Genomic DNA, 23,152 nt, shown 5'->3' with positions numbered 1-23,152 from the left:
ACGCTAATGGCGGCAAATCGAGAAAATAGCAAACTGGAAAAGCAAATGAGCTAGAGAGCTAGAGAAATATGGACTGAGTCCCCACTTGTGCTCAGTATAGTTGCGAATCAGAACTGGAGATGTCGCAGATGCTGCAGCTGGACGCTTTGGTCACCATGTTGGCCTGTCTGACCACAACGCAAAACGATCTGGGCAGTCAGATGATTCCCCTTACTAATTCGGTGAGTCGAATTCGCACAAACTCCCACAAGTTAATTACTTTAGTGGAAATGTACAAAATCGCGAAACAATTGAACAATATGCATAAACAATATACACATATACATATATATATATATATTTATCGATTATACGGAACAGAGATAATGTAAGATTTATCGGTGGAAATTTACAAACAAAAATGTTACTCTGAGTGTGTTTAGCTGTGATATATGTACGTATTAGTAATTCTGTTTATAATTCAAACTTCAATTTCAAAGTTAATAGTATTAACTTAATACAAACAAAAAGTTGTCGAAGTTATTTAAGAAATACATTTGTGAAAAAACTCCATCTTACTTCGGATCTTGGTTACTTTGGCTGACAATCTGGTATATATAGCCTTTGTCGTATTTTTGTATTTTTGAGGTATAGTAGTTTGATATATATTTAAAGAATAATATCGCACTGTTTTGTTTTTAATCAGAATCGGTAGCGGGTATCTACCAGTCGAGTCCACTTTACTGTAGCATTTTTACTGCATGAATTGTTAGCTTTCTAAAAAGAATTTTATTAATATTGGAATTAAAGTATTTATCGTGAGACATCGGTATTTAATAAGTAAAGTTGTTAAATGTTATATGATTTGCAGTTTTCTAAAGTATTCGACTATAAAACTGGAATATTTATTAGGTTACTTATTTGCTCAATGCGGAATTTAACGAGTCTAGCTCGTACTATATCGCTAGAATATAAAAGCGCTGGCAGTATAGTAAACAAATAATTAACGTAGCTTTTGTGATACTTAAGTGCATCGATAACAGATCATTCAACTTTAAAGATTAATGGGTAACCTTTGCAGCTCAAGGAAATTGTTAATAAATATTTTAGGTGATTATTTGAACTTATACATGTTAAACTTTAAAACATCTGATTAATATTAGTTGAATTGCTGTGAGACCTTTTCAAAGACCAATAAAATTGATAATGAAGGTTGGCTTGGATTCGATTAATTTTATAAAAGTAAGAGTTAAGTAATAACTTTAAATGATATTTAAAGATTATCTCCTAGCGAACTAGCCTCATGGCCTCAGTTACTCTCTCTGCTTTTTTGGGCCTTAGAAATTAATTGTTCCTTTACAAATAATAATAAATATATATAAATACATAATTGCACAGTTTTATTTAAACGCATCTTTCCTCCTTATTTGCAGACAACTGAGAGCTGTCCGCTGTCCACATTTAGTGGACTCACAACACGCATTCAGACATTATCCACAGAGATCGCGAGCTTTAAAGAAAAAATAAGTGACTTGCAGGAGCAACTGGTGGATCTTCGTCGCTCAGGTGCACCGCGAATAATTAGCACTCCTGCAGTGCCCAGAGGCTTCAGTTCACGGATGTAAGTACCCCGTGTTCATGTGGTCATCAGATCTAAGGATGAAGCAAAATAGTCACGAAATTTGGGTATTTACTAGTAGTAACAGTTATTTATAAATTAACGACAGACAGAGAAAAATCTTGCTAAAATCAAAAATAAAATCTGTAATCAAGCTTATATGAAGTCAAAATAGATGGAGGGTTTATTCTTAAAATTATTCTCAAGGTCAACATTTAAAAAAAAATTTAGGTTGTCCAATCTGGAAATTCAAGATTATAATCTTGTTTCAAAAATGGAAAAATCTGGAAAAGGGAAATTCAAAAATTTTAGGAAATCTTAAATCGAGATTTGCAATCTGCTATTCAATCTAGGGTTTTTCTCTCCGTGTATTCATAAATAATTGTGTGGAAATTTGAAGCAAACTTTAATGCTAACAACTTACAGACAAGATACAAAACGATACCCGCATATGATATTTTAGAGTGCAGAAGAGTTCTATGTAACCTAAGCTAAAATAAATTCCCAAAATCAGAAAAAAAGTATAAAAAAAATGATCATATCTCCATTGCAGTTATGAAGCTGCACCTCGCACGCTGGCGGTCGCAGCATCGCCATCGGCAGCAATTTTGCCGGGCAAAGTTGGCTTAGAGGTGTTGACCAGCGAGCCAAGCACCCCGCTCAATTGCCTGAAGCAGCAGCACGGCGTTGTGCGCATCCGTCCACGCGCCAACATCGATCCGTTCTTTGTGTTCTGCGATCAGAAGACACGCGGAGGCGGCTGGACTGTAGTTGTGAATCGTTTCGATGGCAGCGAAGACTTCAATCGCAAGTGGGCGGACTATAAGATTGGTTTCGGCCCGCTGACGGCGGAGTTCTTTTTGGGGCTGGAGAAATTGCATCAGATTAGTAGCAGCGAAGACTGCGAGTTGTTGGTACAGCTGGAGAATCGCAAACAGGAGCCACGTTATGCCATCTATGATCATTTCAGCATTGGTGGGGAGTCCGAACAGTATCGCTTAAATGTGTTGGGAAAGTATCAAGGCGATGCCTCCGATGCTCTGCGCCAGCATACGGGCAAAAAGTTTAGCACCTTCGACAAGGATAACGATGAGAGCGAATCGAATTGTGCTGTTGCCCAATCGGCAGCCTTTTGGTATGGCAACTCGTGTACTTTAAGGTAAGCACAATCGCTGCCGGTTGCCGGTTGCCAGTTGCCCAATTCCAATTACATATTTATGTATCTCATTCCACATAGTAATCCATTCGGACTTTATCAGCGACTGCTTGAGCGCGATGTGGACAGCTTTAAGGGCATCTTGTGGCGTGGTTTTCTCGATGGGCCCAAGGGATCTTTAAAACGAGTGCGTATGCTTTTAAGGCCACGCTCCACTGGCAAAAGTTAAAGGTGTCCCTTTTGCCACACCTGAAGCTAATCGAAATCTATACTCGTATTATATGTTTATAAATATTTTATGCTTAAGTATACAGTCTAAAATCTTAAGAAGCGCTGCAGTGATTTGGAAAAATGAGAATACTACATTTTTTGTTTATTTTTCTATAAATGTGGTAATACATATTGTATAACAAACCATTTAAAAAAAACGCATTTAATAATAATTTCAATTAAATAACTAAAAGTAGTTCATAGTTTTGCTGACTTTAATACATTCGAACTTACCAGAAGTTAAGTCACAATTACCAAGAACTTTCAGACCTGTGTTTGTTGATTAGTTGTCTAAAGCTGGCGGTTGAAGGTTTCTTTTTATTCCGTGCTTTTATATATTTTATTGGGTACCATAAAGAATATGTTCTCTAAATTTTCTATTGATAATAGTTACCATATATAATCAATTTTAATAAGTAATTACCTTAGAAAATGTGTTGACAAAAAATTTAAAGAATGTAAAATATAATAAAGTAACATATGCTCTCCCTTGACAATCTACAAGAAAACTGCAGTAAGCTTTCTAACTTACTAACAGTTGAGAATGCTCGAAGGTCAGATACTCATTGCCCAACCCATTAAGAGAACTATAAAACAGTCTCTTCCATAAATAATACAATACAATACAATAATATCAAATGTATTTGTACATCATTTAGTTACATTTCTAAATACATTTTTCCTGTAAAAATTCTTCGATTTAATAATCGTATTTAAAGTGAATAGTGAACAATTGATAAACTTAATATAATAACAAATTTGATTATCATTTAATATTTGTAGAAAAAAATAAATATGAAATATGTTTTCCAAGTTTTTACAATTAAATTGAAATAAATACGTTTAGTACAAAAAAAATAATTAAAGTGCATGAAATGCTCAATGGTCTTTATCGATATATTAGTATTGTGACATAAACTAATACCGAAGACTCTTCCACGTCTAAACTTCATTAAGTTTATCCGAATCCTCAGTGGTTGTGCGCATTGTTGTTGTAGTTGTGGGATCCTCGAAGCCCTTCACAACCAAAGCATCACCAAGTATTGGCTTGAAGAACAGAGCAAAGCGGGAGTAACGACGTGCAGAATTCTGAAACGAAATAATATATAAGAACATATATATTATATAAAAAAAAATCATTTTGTTTTTGATATATCCGCTATCCATTTTCCATAATACTATATTACAAAATAAATACAACAAAAAATACTAAACTATAAATAGGGCCATATTTGGTTTATCTATATAGAAGTACATTAAAAATATACATAGAGTATAAAATATAGCAATGAACACTCTCGATTTTAAGATTTCCGCTAACCATTTTTACGAAATGCAAATCCTTAAAAAGATCTAAATTTGTTTTTAATTTCTTAGATGATTAATTGGTTAATATCATATTGCTTATCTGTGCCCATCATCTGATTGACTAATGGAAATGCACAGAGAAAATATACATAGAGAGAAAATTCATTAAAACAATTGGATTATTCCAATCTACACGAGCGAGAGAGAGAGAAAAAAAGAAATACGTAAAGAGAGAGAGATTGCGTTGCGATGCAAACGGAAAATAAACACATAATGAATCAGGCAAATATTACAACAACAAATATGCTAAAGCGTGATGTTAAAATTTCACAATAATTAGAGAGCGAGAAAAAAACAAAAACACTGCATTGGATGCATTCAAAGTTTGTTTATTTCATTTAATAATAATAATGAATGAATCACGCAAATATTGCTCATCATAACAACATTAATAAAGCGCAACTCTTTAGTTACAAAAATGCAAGAGAGAAAAGTAAAATAATAGTCTACAAAAAAACACTAAAATTTTGTTCATTTCGATATGAAAATAATAAATATTATATTTAAATGTTAAACATCAAAAGCATCATGAAATTTATTTTCAAATTGTTTGAAATAATAAAATTGAATATTTTAATAATATACATTTTAAGAACTTGAAACGGACAGAAAACACTAATTTCTGAATGTTAAGGATATTAAACGTAAATGTTTTGTATAATAATTTTCAACGGAAATGAAAAGAATTAACTAAATAAAGAAATAATCTTGTCCAATCTAATATAGGTAATAATTCAAGTATTCAATTATTTAACTTAATTCTGTATAACAAGTAAGAAAGCTACGGTGATTAAATAAGAGCAAAACAGTTTTATATTAAATAAATTTGAATAATTTGAATAAATTTGTATACCGCAAAAGTACCAATGGCATTAGTACATTTATTTATTATTTAAAATATTCCATAGAGTACAAAATATAACACATTGACAGCCAAAGTAGGAGTTTTTCCCCATACAAAAGTATTTCTAAAATAACTTATGAAAATTTTATCTGATCGCATCAAAATTTCAAGGAATCATGTATACTTTTGTTGTTATTTGCCTCAAAATTACGTTTGTTATTCAATTTGCAGGGGCAACAGTGGGCGAATCATAAATTTAATACAAACTTGGTCTGCTTGCGAGCATAAAAGTGCTATCGATAAAAATTAAATCTCTATTTATTATAGTCTCTGAGATCTAGGTGGCTATATAGGGTCTTATTCTGCCAATTACATACATTTTCTAGAGACACAAACTTATAATACCCTTCTTGACTATGGGTTCTGCGGTATTTGTATCGACTGTATCTTGTATCTATGAATCGTTATTGATCTTATTAACAAGTTTCGATTTACAAAGTATTTCTATTTCAAATTCTTCCATCTATATTAAATATTGTACTTACCATGATTAAGCGGGAGAATGATTGCGAAACTTGTGTGACGGTCTTAATGGTTTTGTTGAACAGTTCGCTGGGTAGATCAAAGGAAACATTGCTGCGATCCAGTTCCGGGGCATCACTGAGATCTTTACCATTGGCACGTGTCCGACGCCGTTTCGTCGGCTGCGGCAAGCAAACAAAGAACCAAAAAAAAAAAAAGAAGAAAGAAGAAAGAGTTTTGTGAGAAAGTCAAAGCAAACACTGATTAAAATTAAGAAGCCCAAAGAAAAGCAATCGCCTGGATCCATTAAAAGATGTGTTCTGAGTGGTTTTATTTCATAATGATTTATTGATGTACATACAAAAAATTCCTTGTGTTTTTTTTTATAATCGTTTCATAGTCGTAGGTTTAACATATTTAACATATATGCGCCAATATTTACAAAACATGAATATAACTTAACTTTTTTGCCCTGACGAAAAAGCAAGTAAAAGTCTGGTACAGAGTGTGTTTTTTTTTCATTTCATTTTCTTTTTTTTATCTTATTTTCTAAACTACAACAACAAAAAAATCAATGCACAGTTTGAAAATGAATCGTGCGAGCATCAGATGGAATCAATCAGATATATCAATCTGTTTCGTCCCACATATCAGGAGAGAGGTGGTGAGTGTGAAGTACATAAATTATGGAACCAAAATTGTGTAGAGAATGAACGATCCAGAAGCCAGCGAAGCAGCCGCTTTAATAGCCCGCCTCATCAGAGTCTGGCGCTGGTGTCGTGACACCAGCGATACCATTGACGCCTCCCGATGAACCCTGCAGAATGGGACCGGAGAAGCCGAGGAACTTGGAGACCACATTGCCCAGACCGGCATTGGCATTGCCATTGCCCGACGAGGAGCCGCTAAATGCTGTGATTGTGGTGAGGACACCGGTGGTCAGATCATTGGCAATGTTGCCAATGGAACGGATCTTTGGTGAGACGACCGCGGTGATCAGAGTCTGGAAGTCCTTAATTGGCACCGGTGCCTTAATATCCCATTGCTTATTCTTCTCAATATTTGAGCGATCCAGCTGCTCAATCACGCGCGTCTTTGTATCCAGAAAGTTGTCGATCTTCTGCAAATCGAATTAATGCATTAATCATGTTTACTTTTCGATTGCGATTGCGATTAAGCACTTCACTACTTACACCAAACACAAAGCCAAGAACGGCATTTTTAGCCTCAAATGTTGCATCGGGTAGTTTTCTTTTGTTGCGTTCAAGATCGGCGCCTAACACCTCCTAGAATTAAAGATCGAAATTCAAAGAAAACACAAACACACAAAAACAAAGCCCCATCGCTCTGGATTCTTGCTTTATAATCGCTGGCAAAAACACAATATGAAACAACAACGAAAAAGCAAAGTACAAAAGAAGTGACGAGAAACAAAAACATTTAATTTGAAGCTCAAAATTCGAGGCTGGTTATACTTGACCCAATTACGAGGTTCGTTGGTGCAAGAAAATCAATTTAAATACGTATAAACAATTACACACACACTCGTACATGCAAACACACACACACACACATAGAGACAAACAAGACACTTGAATTCCCGTTCCTCCCAAGGCGATCAAAGTACTTATGCTTATTCTAAGGCTCAAAGTGTGTCTGTCGTTATAAATCGTTGAACCAACCACACAACATTCGAGACAATTCGAGTTCGAATACGCTTTGAGTACTCGTACTTGTATTTGAATTAATGCTTGATCACGTTTAAAATTCACAACGTCATTACCAAGCCAACGAAACAAACGAACGAAAAAACTAAAAAATATTCCATGTATATGCATTTCTCCAATGTCACCTAACTTGCGGCTCAAAATTTATTATTTCTGTTGTAATTTTCAAACAAACAAAAAACTACAAATATATTGGAGCATTTGCGATTATGAAATAACGACACCTCGTATTTACGTTGACGATTGTTGACGATTAAAGCGCTCTTTTAATGGCTAAACAGCAATTAAAATTGCATTTCGGATAAACTGCGATTTCCTTTGGGATCGCCATAAAGAATTCAAGTTTAAGCTTTGTGTTTGCGGCATAATTATATCATACAACGAACTACTAAACAATGATTTATATTTTTTTGAAATTGCCTAATTTGGCGTTGGGATGAAATGTTGATTACGAGTCTTATGCAATATTCTAGTCTATGTCATTACTTTAAGCATGTCATTTTCTATAATGAACCAGATTACTCAATTAATGAACCTCATTAGATCAATTTCATAATCTGAGCTTACAATTCTTGCTGTAGCTGAGCCGCATCAAGTATTTTAAAGTTTATCTGATCGCGATCAAGGTGATGTTTTGATCAAGGCTGATCTTAATCTTTCGCTTTTCTATATGCTTGTGATCCAATATTTATGATGTAATATTCCACATTTCCAATTTGAAGGTGAATAAAATTCGATCTAGAGCAACGCACTAAACAACTATTGCAATTAATCTTTAATTTGCATTGCTGCGCTTTTTCACCATATATACTTAAGTTGTGAACTTTGATATATCGTATGCAAAATGTTGCCAAACATGTTGTAAAATTACGATCGGTTTAACGATTTTCGAGTACTGAAAAATCGTTTGCCCAATTTCCAAGCACTAAACAATAAATTTGCACAAAGCTGTAAATCAAATACACAAATGCGCAAGTCCATTAGTGAAACATAAAACAATGTACTATAAAAATAAAAATAAACCTACGCTCATCTGCAAAGAAAAAGGAAAATTTCATAACCAAAAAATAAAAATGGGAGATTGTGAGAGCTTCCTCGTTAGAGTTGTTGGTCAACTGCGTTAGCCAGTTAATATATATATATATATATATATATATATTTGGGTAACTCCTCTTTTCACCACCAATTTTGCCTCACGCCCCATCAACACAGCAATAACAATGTGTGTGATGCGTTGGCGCCTGATTTTTTGAATGTTGAAATGTGGTGAATAAGTGTTTGCTTAAGCATTCATCTTTTTTTCACCTCAAGGTCGCTGCTGGATGGTTGGTTTATGAATTTTTTGTTTGCATGATAATTGAATTATGCATTTGATATGCATATCGGATCGGGATGGATGTCTCGTCTGTGATATTCACAACACGGAAAGCAGCAGCAGCAGCTGCTGCGACGACAACTGTTGTAAGTGGTAATAGTTAGTTTGTAGTTGTGGTGGTTGTGGTAGTAAGTGGCAGCAGTAGCGTCAGTCGACCACAAAATTACCAACTTGGCTGTGCGCTACCGCTTACACAACAACAGCAACAGCAACAACAGAAAGAAAACAAATGGGCTGTCAGGCAGAGTTGGCGAAAGATTATTACGCCTCACGCCTTTGCAGCAGGCAGCAGGCAGCAGGCAGCAGGCGGCAGGCAAATGCAGCAACAATCGCCAAGCAGCTGTAGCAGCAACAGTTGCAAAAAAAGAAGCTCACAACAAGTTTTCGGTGTGCATCTAATGACACAATGGGCGAGCGAGCGAACACAGACAGACACACACACAACTCGTTACTAACTCGTTACTGTATCCATGTGGTACTTTACCTCTGCATTAATGGGATTCAATTCGCCAAGCTCGCTGCTATCCTGAAGTGCCACTGAAGTTTCCACTGGAGCCGCCAGCGTCTTGTGTGTGCTGGCCAATACCAACATTGCTGTTATGCAAGCTGTTGTGAACTGCATCTTTGTGTTAGATCTGCAAAAAACATAGAGAGAGATACGATTGAGGGATTAAGCTAGATTCATCTTTCAGTCTTAATTCTAACAGGAGTCACTTATAAACAAACACACACGAAGTATTGGCGTTTGCGCATGCGTATTGTGTCATTCGACCTTCGCAGACTGTTTTTATTTTTGAATTTTGTATGTCCGAACACGCACCAATTATATATGTATGTTTGTAATGCACAACAAAACAAAAAAATAAAAAAAAAACAAAAAAAAAAACATATATATCTACAACGTATCGTAAGTAAGATTTACCAAAAGCTATATACAAGCACAGAGCAAGAAAAAAAACTGTTTTCGGAGCAGCCGCTACAGACAGATGCGATACTAGCACGTTCACTAACTTTAAGCAAATGACTGCAGACGAAAGTTACTTCAATGATTTAGCAGTGGCCAAAAAATTGGTTACACAGCCAAAGCGCAGTCGTCGAGCTTTTGCAGTCAACGTCGGCGTCCGCGCATAGCGCTCATTTGGCCACCGTCAACAGCCACCAAAAAAAAAAAAAAAAATTAAAAAAACAACAACACTGAAGAGCAAATCCACAATCGTGCGATTGCATATGGTTGAGCGTCTTTTATGTGTGTTTGTGTTTGTGTGTGTGTGTGTAGACATAAGCGAACATACAAAATGGAAGACTGACAAAACCGAATTGAATTTTATTACGAGCGCGCGCGCGCTTCGCTCACATTGCCACCAATGGCTCAAGCAACTGAAACACAACAGCAACATCGATATCAGTATGCAAGACGGCGTCGGCGTTGGCGTCGGAGTTGGCGTCGACAGCCGCAACGACGTCAGAGCTTGGCAGCGCGACTGCGCAGCAGCAGCAGCAGTCTGTTGAGACTGTGTTGAACACGTTTTGAGCGAAAATTTCAACGAAAACCGCTCAATAAAGTGCAAAAGTTGTAACCGAAGCAAAGAAACAGCGACAGCAACAGCAACAACAACAGCAACATTAACATCAACAGCAGCAACACTTGAGTTGTTGCTGCTGTAAGTGCGATTATTCATTACTGGTGTTTTTGCAATGCTCTTTTGTACTTTTGGTTTTCAATTAAAACACCAAGTTGGTCATAGCCAGATTGCGTACATATTATTTTATAGTGCCATTCTGTTGCCCAGTATTTACGGTGCTTAAATGCCGCCTATTTTATTTTTTTTATGAATATGTCCACATAAGCATTATAATATATATTTTATGGCATTGCAGTCTTTCAACTAAACTCGCCCAACACTCGCCCTTCTCACTTAGACGCCAAAAATAATTATAATACATAGAGTACATTAAAAATACAAAGTTGCTAGTAAAAAATTTTCAATGAGCTTACACAAATACCGGTATAAGTTTTAATGGAAATTTGTCTGCAAGAAGTCTGCAAAATAATACTGCAGTCTAAGTATAAATTCAATTTTTTGGGTAGAAAACAATAGAGTAAATAAGTTTTAAGCAATTACTAGTATATGCTACAAAGATTAAACGAAATCTTTTTGTGGGAAATCATATAGTAAAGAAGTCTGCAAAGTTATACTACACTTTAAAATGAAAATAAAACATTTTTCAACTGCGATTGTAAAAAAATTTATTAAGATAACATAAATATATTGATGAAGCTTCAACATTTTAATTTTAAAAGTATTTTTTTGTTAAATGCCCATGTACTAAAGAATATACGTTCAGCATCTATAGTAAACATATACCGAAATATTTTCAATAAGCTTCAATAAACTTTAAAATATGTTTAAATTAAATATTTTTTTAATGTTAAACTTTTTGGTAATAAGATCTTCCAAATATCACTACATATAAAATAAAAACAAATACATATTTTTAAATCTGTTAGGTAAATATTTGTATTAAGTTGAAGTTTTAAATGAAATCTTTTTGGAGATAACCACATTATTAAGCATTCTCCAACATATGTATAATGCATAATAATGCCGAAATAGTAGCTGGGAGGATGTCTTCAGCAAAAATATCTAATGTTGTTCGCAAGTATTATTTTAATGACAAAATCTTAAGCTTGCTAAAGCTTACGGCTTCTGCTAGAGATGTTTCTAGTCGAGTACACATTACAATTATCAGTCCAAAGACACTCATACAACACAGAGTGAAGATCAGCAATGCTTGCTTTAATTATATCCCTCCATTAAAGTCCAGGGTCTAAATCGTTTAAGACAACAACAATTATAAACGCTTGGATAATGAACACTAAAGTTACTTTAGAGTATGACAAAAGTTGCATTATCTTTTTGTTGTGCTTAAGCGTGGGAGTAAATGTTAAATGTATCTCGTGTCTCGACAAAAGCGTTTTAATTGTTCTCCACTAATGCATTAAGCAATTTGAATCACATTGTTAATAATATGCACATTTTATGGATCACATTGCTACTCGAATAAAGTTGAAGTCTTATTATATTATTAAGTGCTATTATGCAAGCATTTAATGCAACTATTGAAGTTGATAAATTCAGTTATTTTAACAGGTATTTTTTTGGTTTAATGGGATCAATAGCAGTTGAACCAAGGATGTTAATTTTTACTTAGTATTGTAGATTGCTTCCAATATTAAAATTGATGTTAATCGTGTTCGTAAATTTATTGGGCATTTGTAGCAGTATTAAATGTTCATGTATTTAGATCATTTAACAAATTGATTGCTCATGTATTTCGCAATATTGCAATGATCCAATTTATTAATAAAGTTGTAATAAAATCAAGTGCACGCGACTACAGGAAAATCAACTCTTACTAAAGCAAATGAACCGAAGCAATGCCCAATAACACGTTTTCCTAGATTTTAAAATTCATAAAAAATTGTAAATGCGCCGATAAGAAAGTAATTAAGACTCAAACTATCAATTTTGAAATTCTGTGTATAAAAAGTCAACGAGATGGAATAACTATAAATTTTTATGGATTTTTGTTTTATAAATTTATGAATGACTATAATGAATGTTAAATGCACATGGAACTAAGAATGTTACACTAGACTGTCGTCACTTGAAGGTCAGAAGGTCGAAGCAGTTGAGCTAAGCAACCAGGTGAGGCCATAATAAATACACACACATGCATACATATTTACATTTTGATACTGAATTCGAGGAACCTGTCAAACAGCTGGTTGTGTCCTAAAGTTCGGTGTTGGTGCAACTCAATTGCTTACCTTTTACTTTTGGCCTGCTTCGGCGCTGACTTGAAGTTTGTTTTTATTTATTTTGTGTTTTTTTTTTGTTTTTTTTGTTGTTTGCTACCTCTTTAATACGTTTGTGGTTAATAATTATAGCAATTAATCGCATGCTTACAACAAAAATGGTAAGCTTGATTGCTTGAACACGAAACAGGAAAAATCCTTTCAATTCTAGAACAAGCTGTTATCATTTTAAGACTCAAGGTTAGGTGATGATATACTCTCAATCTGAACAACTGGAAATCATTTAACTATATAGTACATAGAATAAGTAAGAAAGCTGCAATCAAGTGTTGAGTACATGCGACCTGTTTAAATTTTTTTTACTTGTTCATTTCTGAAATTCTAAATGTTAATCATACAATTGATTGACCTATTAAAAAGTAAGTGACACAGATTTTATATTAAGAAATTTAAAGAAAAAAAATTTTAACAGATATTTAATTATTTTTATTGAAATTCAACAGATCTACAATTGCATTCGTCAATGCAACAAATGGCTTTAAAGCAAACTTGTGACTTTGGCCCAATGTTAAGCTAAGCTTAAGCCAAAAGATTATGAAAACAAGAGTAACTGCATTATTAACAGCAACTAACACAATTTTATTTTTTTACCCTTAGGCATTGGCTTCAATGTTTGAAGGTAACGCGCTGCAATAAAATGCATATTAAACACACTCGTGTATGTCACCCAAGGTACATTTAATAGATGCATGTGAGTAAGTGAGTTCATGAACAATTACCAAAAGAATTGTTAACGAATATGTGTGTTCGTACTGCAAAATTGGCTATGAAAATTCAATTATTATGTCTCTCAGTCGTCGCAATTATGTGGAGCTCTCATAATACAACATATAGTACGACTATAACTCTGGCAATGCCAGTTAGTTAGTTGCATTGGCCAATCAGTTATTTTACTATACTAACTACATTTCAAGTTTCGTGCTGCGAGTTTCGAGTTTCGAGCACGGGGTGTTTGTCTGCGCTCCGTCTCCCCAAGTGCCTCGTAAACTTGACGACTGTGGCTGTGACATGCAAATGAGGCCTGTTAAAAGTACCACTACCATATTGCTATATACTAGTATTTTTATACCCGTTACCCATAGGGCAGAAGAGTATTATAACTTTGTGACGGCAGAAAATGTAACAAGCAGAAAGAGAAATCTCCGACCCCATAACGTATATATGTATGTTATATACATCGAGTCGATACGATATAGCCATGTCCGTCTGTATGTTTAAGGGATAGAGCTATAATTTTTTTCCACAGCACTTTTGTTATAGACAAAAATAGCTATACTATTTATGATTCCTTAGACTTTGATTGCGATCGAATAAAAATTGTAAATCACTGTTTTGCTTTTATTCAAAATGAGTAACGGGTATCTCACAGTCGAGCACATTCGACTGTAGCTTTCTTACTTGTTTTTTTTTTTGTTTGAAAGTGTGTAGCAATTTTAACTAATCTACTCACTTGTCATATAGTGTGTAGTGTATAAAGCACATATTCATATTTGATATGGCCGAGACCCCAACGCTGTTCGCATTTACTATACTACACTATAACTACCAAAACGTCGCGACGACATCTGTACTCTTTCAACTCTCTTTCCACCGCCGATCTCTCCATATAGCTAGGCACTTAAGCACACACATAATTGCATGATAACTAACACATAAACAGCTTTTGATGTTGACTGGGACAGCGCCGCGTGTCCTTCTCACTCACTGACCCGCTGACCGCCGACTGCGACTCGCCACAAAACAAGTTGGCACCGTTTCGATTGCGTTACAATTTAATGCAAAAATCAAAAACATCTCATTAATAACTATACTTGTTATGCCAATTTATCCTTTTCACTGTCAATACCATTGAAAAGGGTCTAAGAGACAGAGAAGGTCATATACAATTAATATTTATGAAATAAATGTTTAGTGTAGTGCCTCATTTTATATATTGATGCATATTTAATTATAAAATAATACAATTTTTAACTTTTGTTTTTTTATATTTTATGAGAAAGAATAAAAATTGTGTAATCATTAGTTATCAAATCATTTGATGTGTTAATAAGTACATAATCATAAAATAATTATTTTTTAAAGTCTCGAATTTTGCTACATACGATAATAACTACCAACTAAAATTTGGTTGCAATCAGATACAAATTGTAGAAGCTATTAAATAAATCATTTTATACGCCGAATTAAAGCAAGTGCTGCAGTCGGGTCTTATTTGCTTTGGTCGATGAGGTGGTATATTTAATACTCTATGGTATATTTTAAACATAATAATATATCGAAATACCAAATATAGCATTTGGTATGTATTAGTATTTCTAGGTATATTAACAATCTGGTATATTTTTAACGTAATATTATAATATATTGAAATACCAAATACAGTCCTTGATATATTGAAGTATTTTAGGTATATTAACAATGTGGCATATTTTATACTCTGTGGTATATATTTAATGAAATAATGTATAGAAATATCAAAAACCAATGGTATATATTAGTATTTTAGAAATATTAACAATATTTTCGATTCTATGGTATATTGAGAATTGAATATATATATATCGATATTCCAAATATAATATTTGGTATACTTTAGAATTTTTTGGTATATTAACAATATGGTATATTTTCTACTCGATGGTATATCTCAATTGTAGCACTATATCAAAATACCAAATGTAACCTCCGATATATTTTAATATGTTCGGTATATTAATTTATATTTTAATAATAATACTTTTATTGAAAATGAATAGAGTATTATAATTCCTATTAGCAAAAATAAACATTTGATTTATTGAAATACTATAACACATTTTAAAATCCGTTCCTAATTACTCCAATGTAAACTGCAATCTTTCTGTATCTGTTCATACTCCATATTAGATTTAAACTCGTTTATTGTTAGACCCTTTTGAACCGACCCTTCTCCAACGTTTTGCATGCTTGCAGCCTTGGGCAACAACTAAGTATAATTTTGCATTTTAGTATTGCTTAATTTTGTTTCTGCTATTGTTGTTGTTGTTGTTGCTACTGCTACCTACTGCAGACTTATAAAATGATTGTCATTATGCATTATTCAGATTTTTTGTTGTTGTTTGTGTATTGTTTTGTTTTGTAAAGCGGCATTTATGTCATATGCTCTCAAGTTCTTTAAAGTATTGCACTACGAATTACCGAGGCGCCCCAAAATGCAACTCGATGATGACTATCTTAAAACAGGTCCATTAACTAACGAATGGCCCATGGCAACCGAAAGATACAAATGGTCTACCATATACTATATGTGTGTATATTTATCTGCATGACCGGCCAAGACCTGAAGTGACTTTTATACTACGAATGAATGGCTTAAACTACATTTTGCAGCGGTGATCAGAGTGATCAGTGATCAAGCAAGGCTGTAAACTAGTGTTACAAGTTGCTGAACTTTTCAAATCTATAATCGCGCACTCTTAGCAACCCATGCATTGATGACGAAAATCCAAATGTATATTATATGTCCACAGACATAAAATCGCTGTGCCCCCTATAAAAAAAAGGGGCAAGCAAGACTATTTTTGGCCGATCAAATTTGAATTGAAAAATATTCAATAAAAGAAGCGATGATTTTTCATATTTTGCTGGAATGTTGCATGCAACATATTGCATAATTTTGATGGGTGCAAAGTGCCACGTGAAACTTGTCAAAGCCGCTTTATAAGAATATTTGAGAGATATTTGCCAAAGAGATTTAGATCAGCTAATGGACTATTGTTAAACACTTCAAACATTCAAGGCAACTAAGTACTGTGGGGCGTATTAAGTTCGTGCAGCAGTAAATAACAGCTACAATATGTTTAATGGTCTAAACTCAGCACTTATAAGCAAACTTTTTTATTTTTTATTTGCTTAAGTTAAAAAGAATTACCTACATATGTGCTAATCTTTTAAAGAATTGCTCCAATTGAAAAGATTTATTGGTTGCAATTACTATTCAAATTAAATTATTGAAAAAATGTTGTGTACTTATTATATAACTATAGAATATACACATTGTATAGACTATTTAGATCGCAAGAACCTCATTAGTTATTTTATTGCTAAGCTGCATTTTGTTAATTAGCCAACAATTCATGCTTGATTCATATTTTATACTTGACTACAAATGCAAAAAATAACTCGAGAATAAGCAGATTTATTTACGAGCACTTAAATTGTTATGTTGCAGTTAATTGTTGTACAATTACTATTTGCTTTATACAAAGAATTCATCGAAAGGTCGATGACACAGGCTTAAATATTATGAAAATCAGCAATGCATCATAAAAAAATGAAATACTACTTTAGGAATTTTCTTATATGACAATTTCTTTGCAAATGTTCTTGACATTTAAATTTAATTTCACTGATGGAAATCGCGTGCGTCAAGTATTTTCAACAGCCGTGAAAAATCGTATAAGTCATACTCAGACATAAATATTACGAATGTCCTTCAACTTTTCTTTAGCTTTGGAGCAAATTCAGTTAAATCGGAGACCTCGACAGAGTTTATTTTTTTATATATACATACGTATATACTTGCTCCCAATCACCATGTCGAATTTAATTAAAATAGGCGTTGCCAGTTGGCAGTGGACAATTACTAGAGCTTGTTGTATATCCAATTGGGCATATCTATAAGCACTTAGTACAAAGCGTTCTGTTGCGTTGTATTCTATTATGTTATGTTGAACTGCGTTCAATGCAAAGGTTAACACTCAATTCAGGTGGCTAATGCAGAATGTTGATTAGTCTGCCACTCGATAACTTTAATTGCGTTGCTTAGACAATTTATAAAATGTATATTTATGCTATACATATTTACTATATATACTTCGAATACGATCGAAAGAGGCGGTAAGTAGAGACTTTAATGCTATCCATGTTTGCCTACTAAATGGAGTATAAATAACTTAAAGATAACTAGTTGAAGGTTGACTACAAAACAAGAAGTTTATGTATATGACTAGAAAAAACAAGCAACTAAAATAAAATAAATAATTTCATTGCGTTGAGACATGCATTCGGGTAATTTAACATTCATTGATAGTTATAAACAGAACAAGGCTCAAAACAATTAACGGATTTAAACAATTTTAAAATACTCTTTAACCCAAAATAAAACAAAAAAAAAAACTGATTTGACTAAAAGCAAGCGAAAAAGTAGTTTGTAAGATACAGAATACTGTATCAGATCTTATACACATTAAGATACTTTTGTGTTTTTAAGTTCTTTCATAATTAAGTTAGAGCATCATGCAGTTTAGTTCACTCTGTTAGAACATTCCAACTCGTTTTACACACTTAATTGTTTTTAATTCGATTTTATGATTTTAATTACAGCACAGCAGGTAAGTTGGCTAATCTGGTAATATTTTACAAATACTAGTAAACCAATAGAAATCAATGTCGCAATTTAAAATTTGCAAAAAAATCTGACAATTTTTCATCTCTCCAACAATTATTAAAAACGGCGCAAAGGTCGTTTGATGTTTTCATATTGAAGACAATAATGTTAAAAAAATAAAAATTTGCAACACTTTTATTGGGTTCAAATTAGCTGCAATTAGTTGATTGCGATTGGCATTTCTGACTTGACGAATAAGTGCTCAATTTAATGATTGTTTTTTTCAACAACTCATTTTATGGGAGTCTAGAATTGGCGATGCATAGTTAACGATTTTATGAATTGCGGCAAACGACAAGTGATTAGGCGGATTAATGAAGTGTGAGTTTTCTGTGGCAAATCATTCTTATTAAATGTTAATGGATGATAAATTGAATAAGCTAGTTTAAATTAGAGTTCTAGTTTTTATTAGTTTACGATTATTTTTGTTAGCTTAGCTTGTTAGAGATGTGATCTTAGCCAGAAAAAAGCCCACAGAAAATATATTTACGTAATACGCAGGGAAAACAATCACAATAAATAAGAGACAAATGCATATAACTAAAAACCAAAAACCTAAAAGGCATTGTTTTATTGCCAATTTCATAAGTTCGCAGTTACTCAAACATTGATTTGCATAATAAATTTCGGGCCATAGGAAAAAACTTGGTAAAAAAAATATAATATTATTTATTACGAAAATAAAGGCATCAAATGTGTTAAAACGGTCAATAAACTTATTGACCGACTTTTGTCGATGCACGAAAACACGCACACACACACATGCGAAAAAATCAAGCGAGAGACAAGCTCACATTCATATTCACACTCACACACATTCGAATATCAAAATACATGCATGAGCATGTGTGTGTGTGTGTATAAACGCCCCCTCGCTGGTTTACCTTCAACGCGGGCAGATTGTGCTCCACTTTCATGGCATTTACAATACTTTCTCTTTTTCTACACCTGCATTCAGCGGTATGCGAGTGTATGTGTGTGTGTGTGTGTGTGTGTGTTGTTGTGTGTGCTCATCTGTGAGTACTCAACGCCATCAATACAAGGTATTGTTGTTATACTCTTTCACAGGGTATTGTGAATCACTCAACCAATTGGTACTCGATTAGGATTAAGGTAATTCTCTAGAAATCTTGTTCCTTGCGACACTATTTATAGTGAAAAAAAAAAAACATAAACTGACACAATTCTAAAAATAAGTAATATTAGGAACTTTTTCTATTTTACGATAAATTATATAAGTTCGATCATTTTTTGGTTTTTCATTCATTCATTCATAGAAAAATAATTTTAAAATGATTCTTAGCTTTAATTAAAGTTCTAAAAAAATCATCTATATTAAAAATAAATAAATTCATATGGCCATTTAAAATTTGTGTTTATTTTTCATTTTCATTTTTATTATTAATTTTATATTTTATAATTATTTTTAATCGAACATCGAATATAAATACATACATTTTATTAAGCCAAATCCTTAAAAGAAAATAGTCTCTGTTTACAAATTTTTTGTATTTATTATTATTATTATTATTATTATTATTTATTTATTTTTTATTATTTTTTTTTTTAATTTAGCATCTCATGCAAGTGTCTAAAATAATTTAAACCCATAAATATTTATTTTCTTCAATTTAATAGTACAGCTTTTGTTTATACATTGCTATTTAATAATGTCATAAAAGTAGAATATATAAAAGACAAAAGCTCCTTGAAATACACCTTCTTTAAAGCATATTCAATTTATTAACCCAATGCGAGTCTATTTTCCACATATTCTTCTCTGTTTACATCTTCTTAGTATATCAAATATTCGGCGTGCCAAGTCAATTGTTCAAATTGTGTTGCTGTTGGCATGAGACTTATCTTGATTAAAGCCAAAGCCGTCGCAATCGGCCCAAGCCCAAGCCGAAGCCCAGCCAAGCCAAGCCAAGCCAACAACCCAAAGCCAAACACATACAGTTTCTTAACGACCTTGAGACCATTACCGGTTTCTTTTGGTATTGCTTTAATTTTATTTTAAATATGTGGCTAGCTATAAGCTATACGCTTTGGCTGTCTTTGACTTTCATTAATGTTCATCTTCACCATTAACACTCTTGCAACAATTTATTACATAGTCACAGATCACTACAATACTCTATTTTTTTCTTTTCTGATTCAATTCAGCAAATGCATTTTACGTGTATTTAATATATATTATTTTTTTGGTATGCCAAAAACTTAATGATGTATTTTAAATACATAAAACGATCCACATTTACGGATTGCAACTAATCAGCCACGTGATATCTGAAATTAGAATATAAACCTGTCCAGCAAATAGGACATTTAGATATGCGCTTTCGATTAAAATATAAATTTATATCTTCGACCTTGACACTCCCATTTTCTGGCCTAGAAAACTGTCAAAATATTTCGGACATAGATCTTCAAAAAAAGGTATTAAAAAGTAAAAATAGGTAGTAAATAAAAAAAAAATGTTTAGTTGTAATTTTGCTTGTATTGCTCATGTGATTGGAGAAAGCTAATGATAAATATAATCGTTAAAAGCATAATTGTTTTGCATTACGAGTTGATGGATAAGTCATAAAGAGAGTTTTGTTTAATAATAATGAAGTACATCAAATAAAGTACGTTTTCGTTTTGAATTTAAAATTCTGTCGCTTGATGACTTTAAGTTTATCTTTGAGTTAATTTAAAATTACATAAAGAATTGTTTGCTTATAAATATATTTGAATGAATAATTCTGTCGCTTCTAGTTCATCTTAAACTAACTCAAAAATATAATGTATAAAATACATAGGTTTCAGAAATTTTCAACTATCATGTAACAACACAAAGTGAAAGATTGTAAGCCCAAGCTCATTGTCTTTTTCTGTCCCATCATTATCAATTTAATAGTTAAATTATAATTTGAATTTATTTTACAAGTTGTTGGTTTGTAAAAAGTAAAAGTATCCGGAAATGTCAAAATTGTAGCTCAGCTTGTTACTTAATTGTTTTTGTTGCTTTTGATTTAGATGACCGAGACAATTTAAAAAAATCCACAAGGATTATTATCGCCCTAAAATTATCGCCCTAAAAACAATTTCTTAAATTGTGTCTAAATTTAAAATGTAATAACAATTATTCAACCAAATTTATATAAAAATAAAATAAATTATGTAAATCTTATTTAAGTTATGCCAGCTAAATTGATAATTTTTCACATATGATTTACTTTGAAAAGTTATTCAAAAATTCCCACATCTTGTTTCGCCAAACTATTGCCACAACTAACAAATGAGCATTGACATATGTGGATCATTGCAAATGAACTAAAATGACCCATAAGCATTTCATTTTAAAAATTTCGCACATTTAACCTTGACACGCACATTTTGCGCCCAGAGACAAATGAATGAAATTCCCCAAAAAAAAAAAAAAATGAAAAGAAAAAACATGTTTCGATTTATTTTGTGTGGCATAGATAGAAACGGAAATAAGTTTTAAATGTAGCCGCAGCCGCAGCATAAAGACGAAAATATTTCAACCTACGGGTTTTTTCCTCAATTATATTATAATTGCCGAGAAGCGTTGACGACAGTTAAACGAACTTTTCGACGGGGTCAATTCAACGTGTGTTGTGCTTTGATTGTTCAATCAGTAAATCACGACAAACAATTAAATACAAACATACACAAATGTATGTAAGTTCGTTTATGGTAAGTATTAAATTATAAAAATTTCATTAAGGAGAATTCCATCTCAATTATTGTGAAAACACATTGGTTGTAAATTTATTGTTAATAGAGGAAATGGTTTATTTCATATATAAACATTGGAATACATAAGTTGATTAAAGAAATTTATTGTTATTCGAGGAAAAGAGTACATAAGTTGATCATAGAAATTTATTGGTTCATTTTATATATAAACATTCGAGTACATAAGCTGATCATTCGGAAATATATTTGGCGGCGGTAATGAAAGTGTTTTTTATATGGTTTTATTAGCAGTTGACTTGGCCTAACTGGATGTTTAAACAGTTGCATGAATTGTTAGTAAATCTATGCTAATCAAAGTCCGTTTGTCCTATATACGATCAACGATCACACACACACACAGACGGTGTATAATTATAGCAAATGCCTAATATCCCATGTGTTTGTGTGTGTTGCATTTTGCAATGCGTCGAAAGCGTCATTTGTTGTGGTAGGTGCTGTGTGTTGTGTGTTGTGTGCTGTGGCGGTGATCGATGCAAACTTTGCCCATACTATGTATATTAACCTTGTGCCGCAGCTTTGCCATTTAGCAGGTTTGTTGCTTAAGTCTTTTGTTTCTGTCATTGCGACTTTTTGAATGATTCGACATATAATCAAATTATCTTATATGCATACGTTTTGTATGTATGTATGTACATATGTATGTGTACTCACCGATGTTTGTCACAGAAAACTGTTAGCGGCAATGCACCCAATATATCAAGCGAAGAAAAATGAAGTACACACAATAAAACAAAAATCAGCCGGTATTCACGAATTACTTTTGCACTACAAAAAAAAAATATGGTCTTTACATATTAACAAATTAGGTGGTCAGACGCCCAAAAAAAAAGATGTAAAAAAATGGACATTAACACATACGAAATGAAAATAAACAACGATACACTGTCCCGAAGTGTCACTTGGTCTTGTGAAAGACTCACGCATAACTGAAACAGCTTTCAAAGCAGTGCGCAACAGACAGAAAATCCAAAAATAAATACAAACATACATATGTATATGCGATACGTACATATATGTACTCGAATAAAGCACAAAATAAAAAGTAAAAAGCATGGTGATAAAGTTCAGCTCCCCTTGATGCCCCACCCTGTCCTCCACACTTAGTCAGCACACACACACACTGGCACACTTTGTACCATATGTAACTTGCAATGAGTAGAAAGTGACAAAATATGCGCTCCGCTAAACAAAACAAAGCAAATGAAACGAAGAGCGAA

The 23,152-nt window shown here is 33.0% G+C and overlaps 3 protein-coding genes across 3 annotated transcripts; 1 reads left to right on the top strand and 2 right to left on the bottom strand.

The window, feature by feature from the left end:
- Positions 1–82: 82 nt before the first annotated feature.
- LOC117577743 (microfibril-associated glycoprotein 4) lies at positions 83–4,125 on the top strand. The gene is made up of 4 exons (XM_034262654.2): positions 83–221; positions 1,413–1,600; positions 2,151–2,756; positions 2,835–4,125. Exons 1-4 carry the CDS (start codon positions 120–122, stop codon positions 2,980–2,982), a joined length of 1,044 nt encoding a protein of 347 aa, XP_034118545.1. The 5' UTR covers positions 83–119; the 3' UTR covers positions 2,983–4,125.
- On the bottom strand, positions 3,966–6,064 carry LOC117567744 (uncharacterized). The gene is made up of 3 exons (XM_034247932.1): positions 6,017–6,064; positions 5,781–5,939; positions 3,966–4,112 (listed from the first exon to the last, which is right to left on the bottom strand). Exons 1-3 carry the CDS (start codon positions 6,062–6,064, stop codon positions 3,966–3,968), a joined length of 354 nt encoding a protein of 117 aa, XP_034103823.1.
- Positions 6,065–6,087: 23 nt separating this feature from the next.
- LOC117577744 (uncharacterized) lies at positions 6,088–22,843 on the bottom strand. The gene is made up of 5 exons (XM_034262655.2): positions 22,794–22,843; positions 22,587–22,700; positions 9,344–9,494; positions 6,951–7,043; positions 6,088–6,877 (listed from the first exon to the last, which is right to left on the bottom strand). The coding sequence occupies exons 3-5, from the start codon at positions 9,479–9,481 to the stop codon at positions 6,500–6,502; spliced, it is 609 nt and encodes a 202-aa protein (XP_034118546.1). The 5' UTR covers positions 9,482–9,494; positions 22,587–22,700; positions 22,794–22,843; the 3' UTR covers positions 6,088–6,499.
- Positions 22,844–23,152: the final 309 nt, after the last annotated feature.

This window comes from Drosophila albomicans, chromosome X, assembly GCF_009650485.2.
Source record: "Drosophila albomicans strain 15112-1751.03 chromosome X, ASM965048v2, whole genome shotgun sequence".
Taxonomy (NCBI): Eukaryota; Metazoa; Arthropoda; class Insecta; order Diptera; family Drosophilidae; genus Drosophila; species Drosophila albomicans.
Note: the sequence above shows the minus strand (reverse complement) of the source record. Positions and strands in the feature narration are given on the sequence as shown.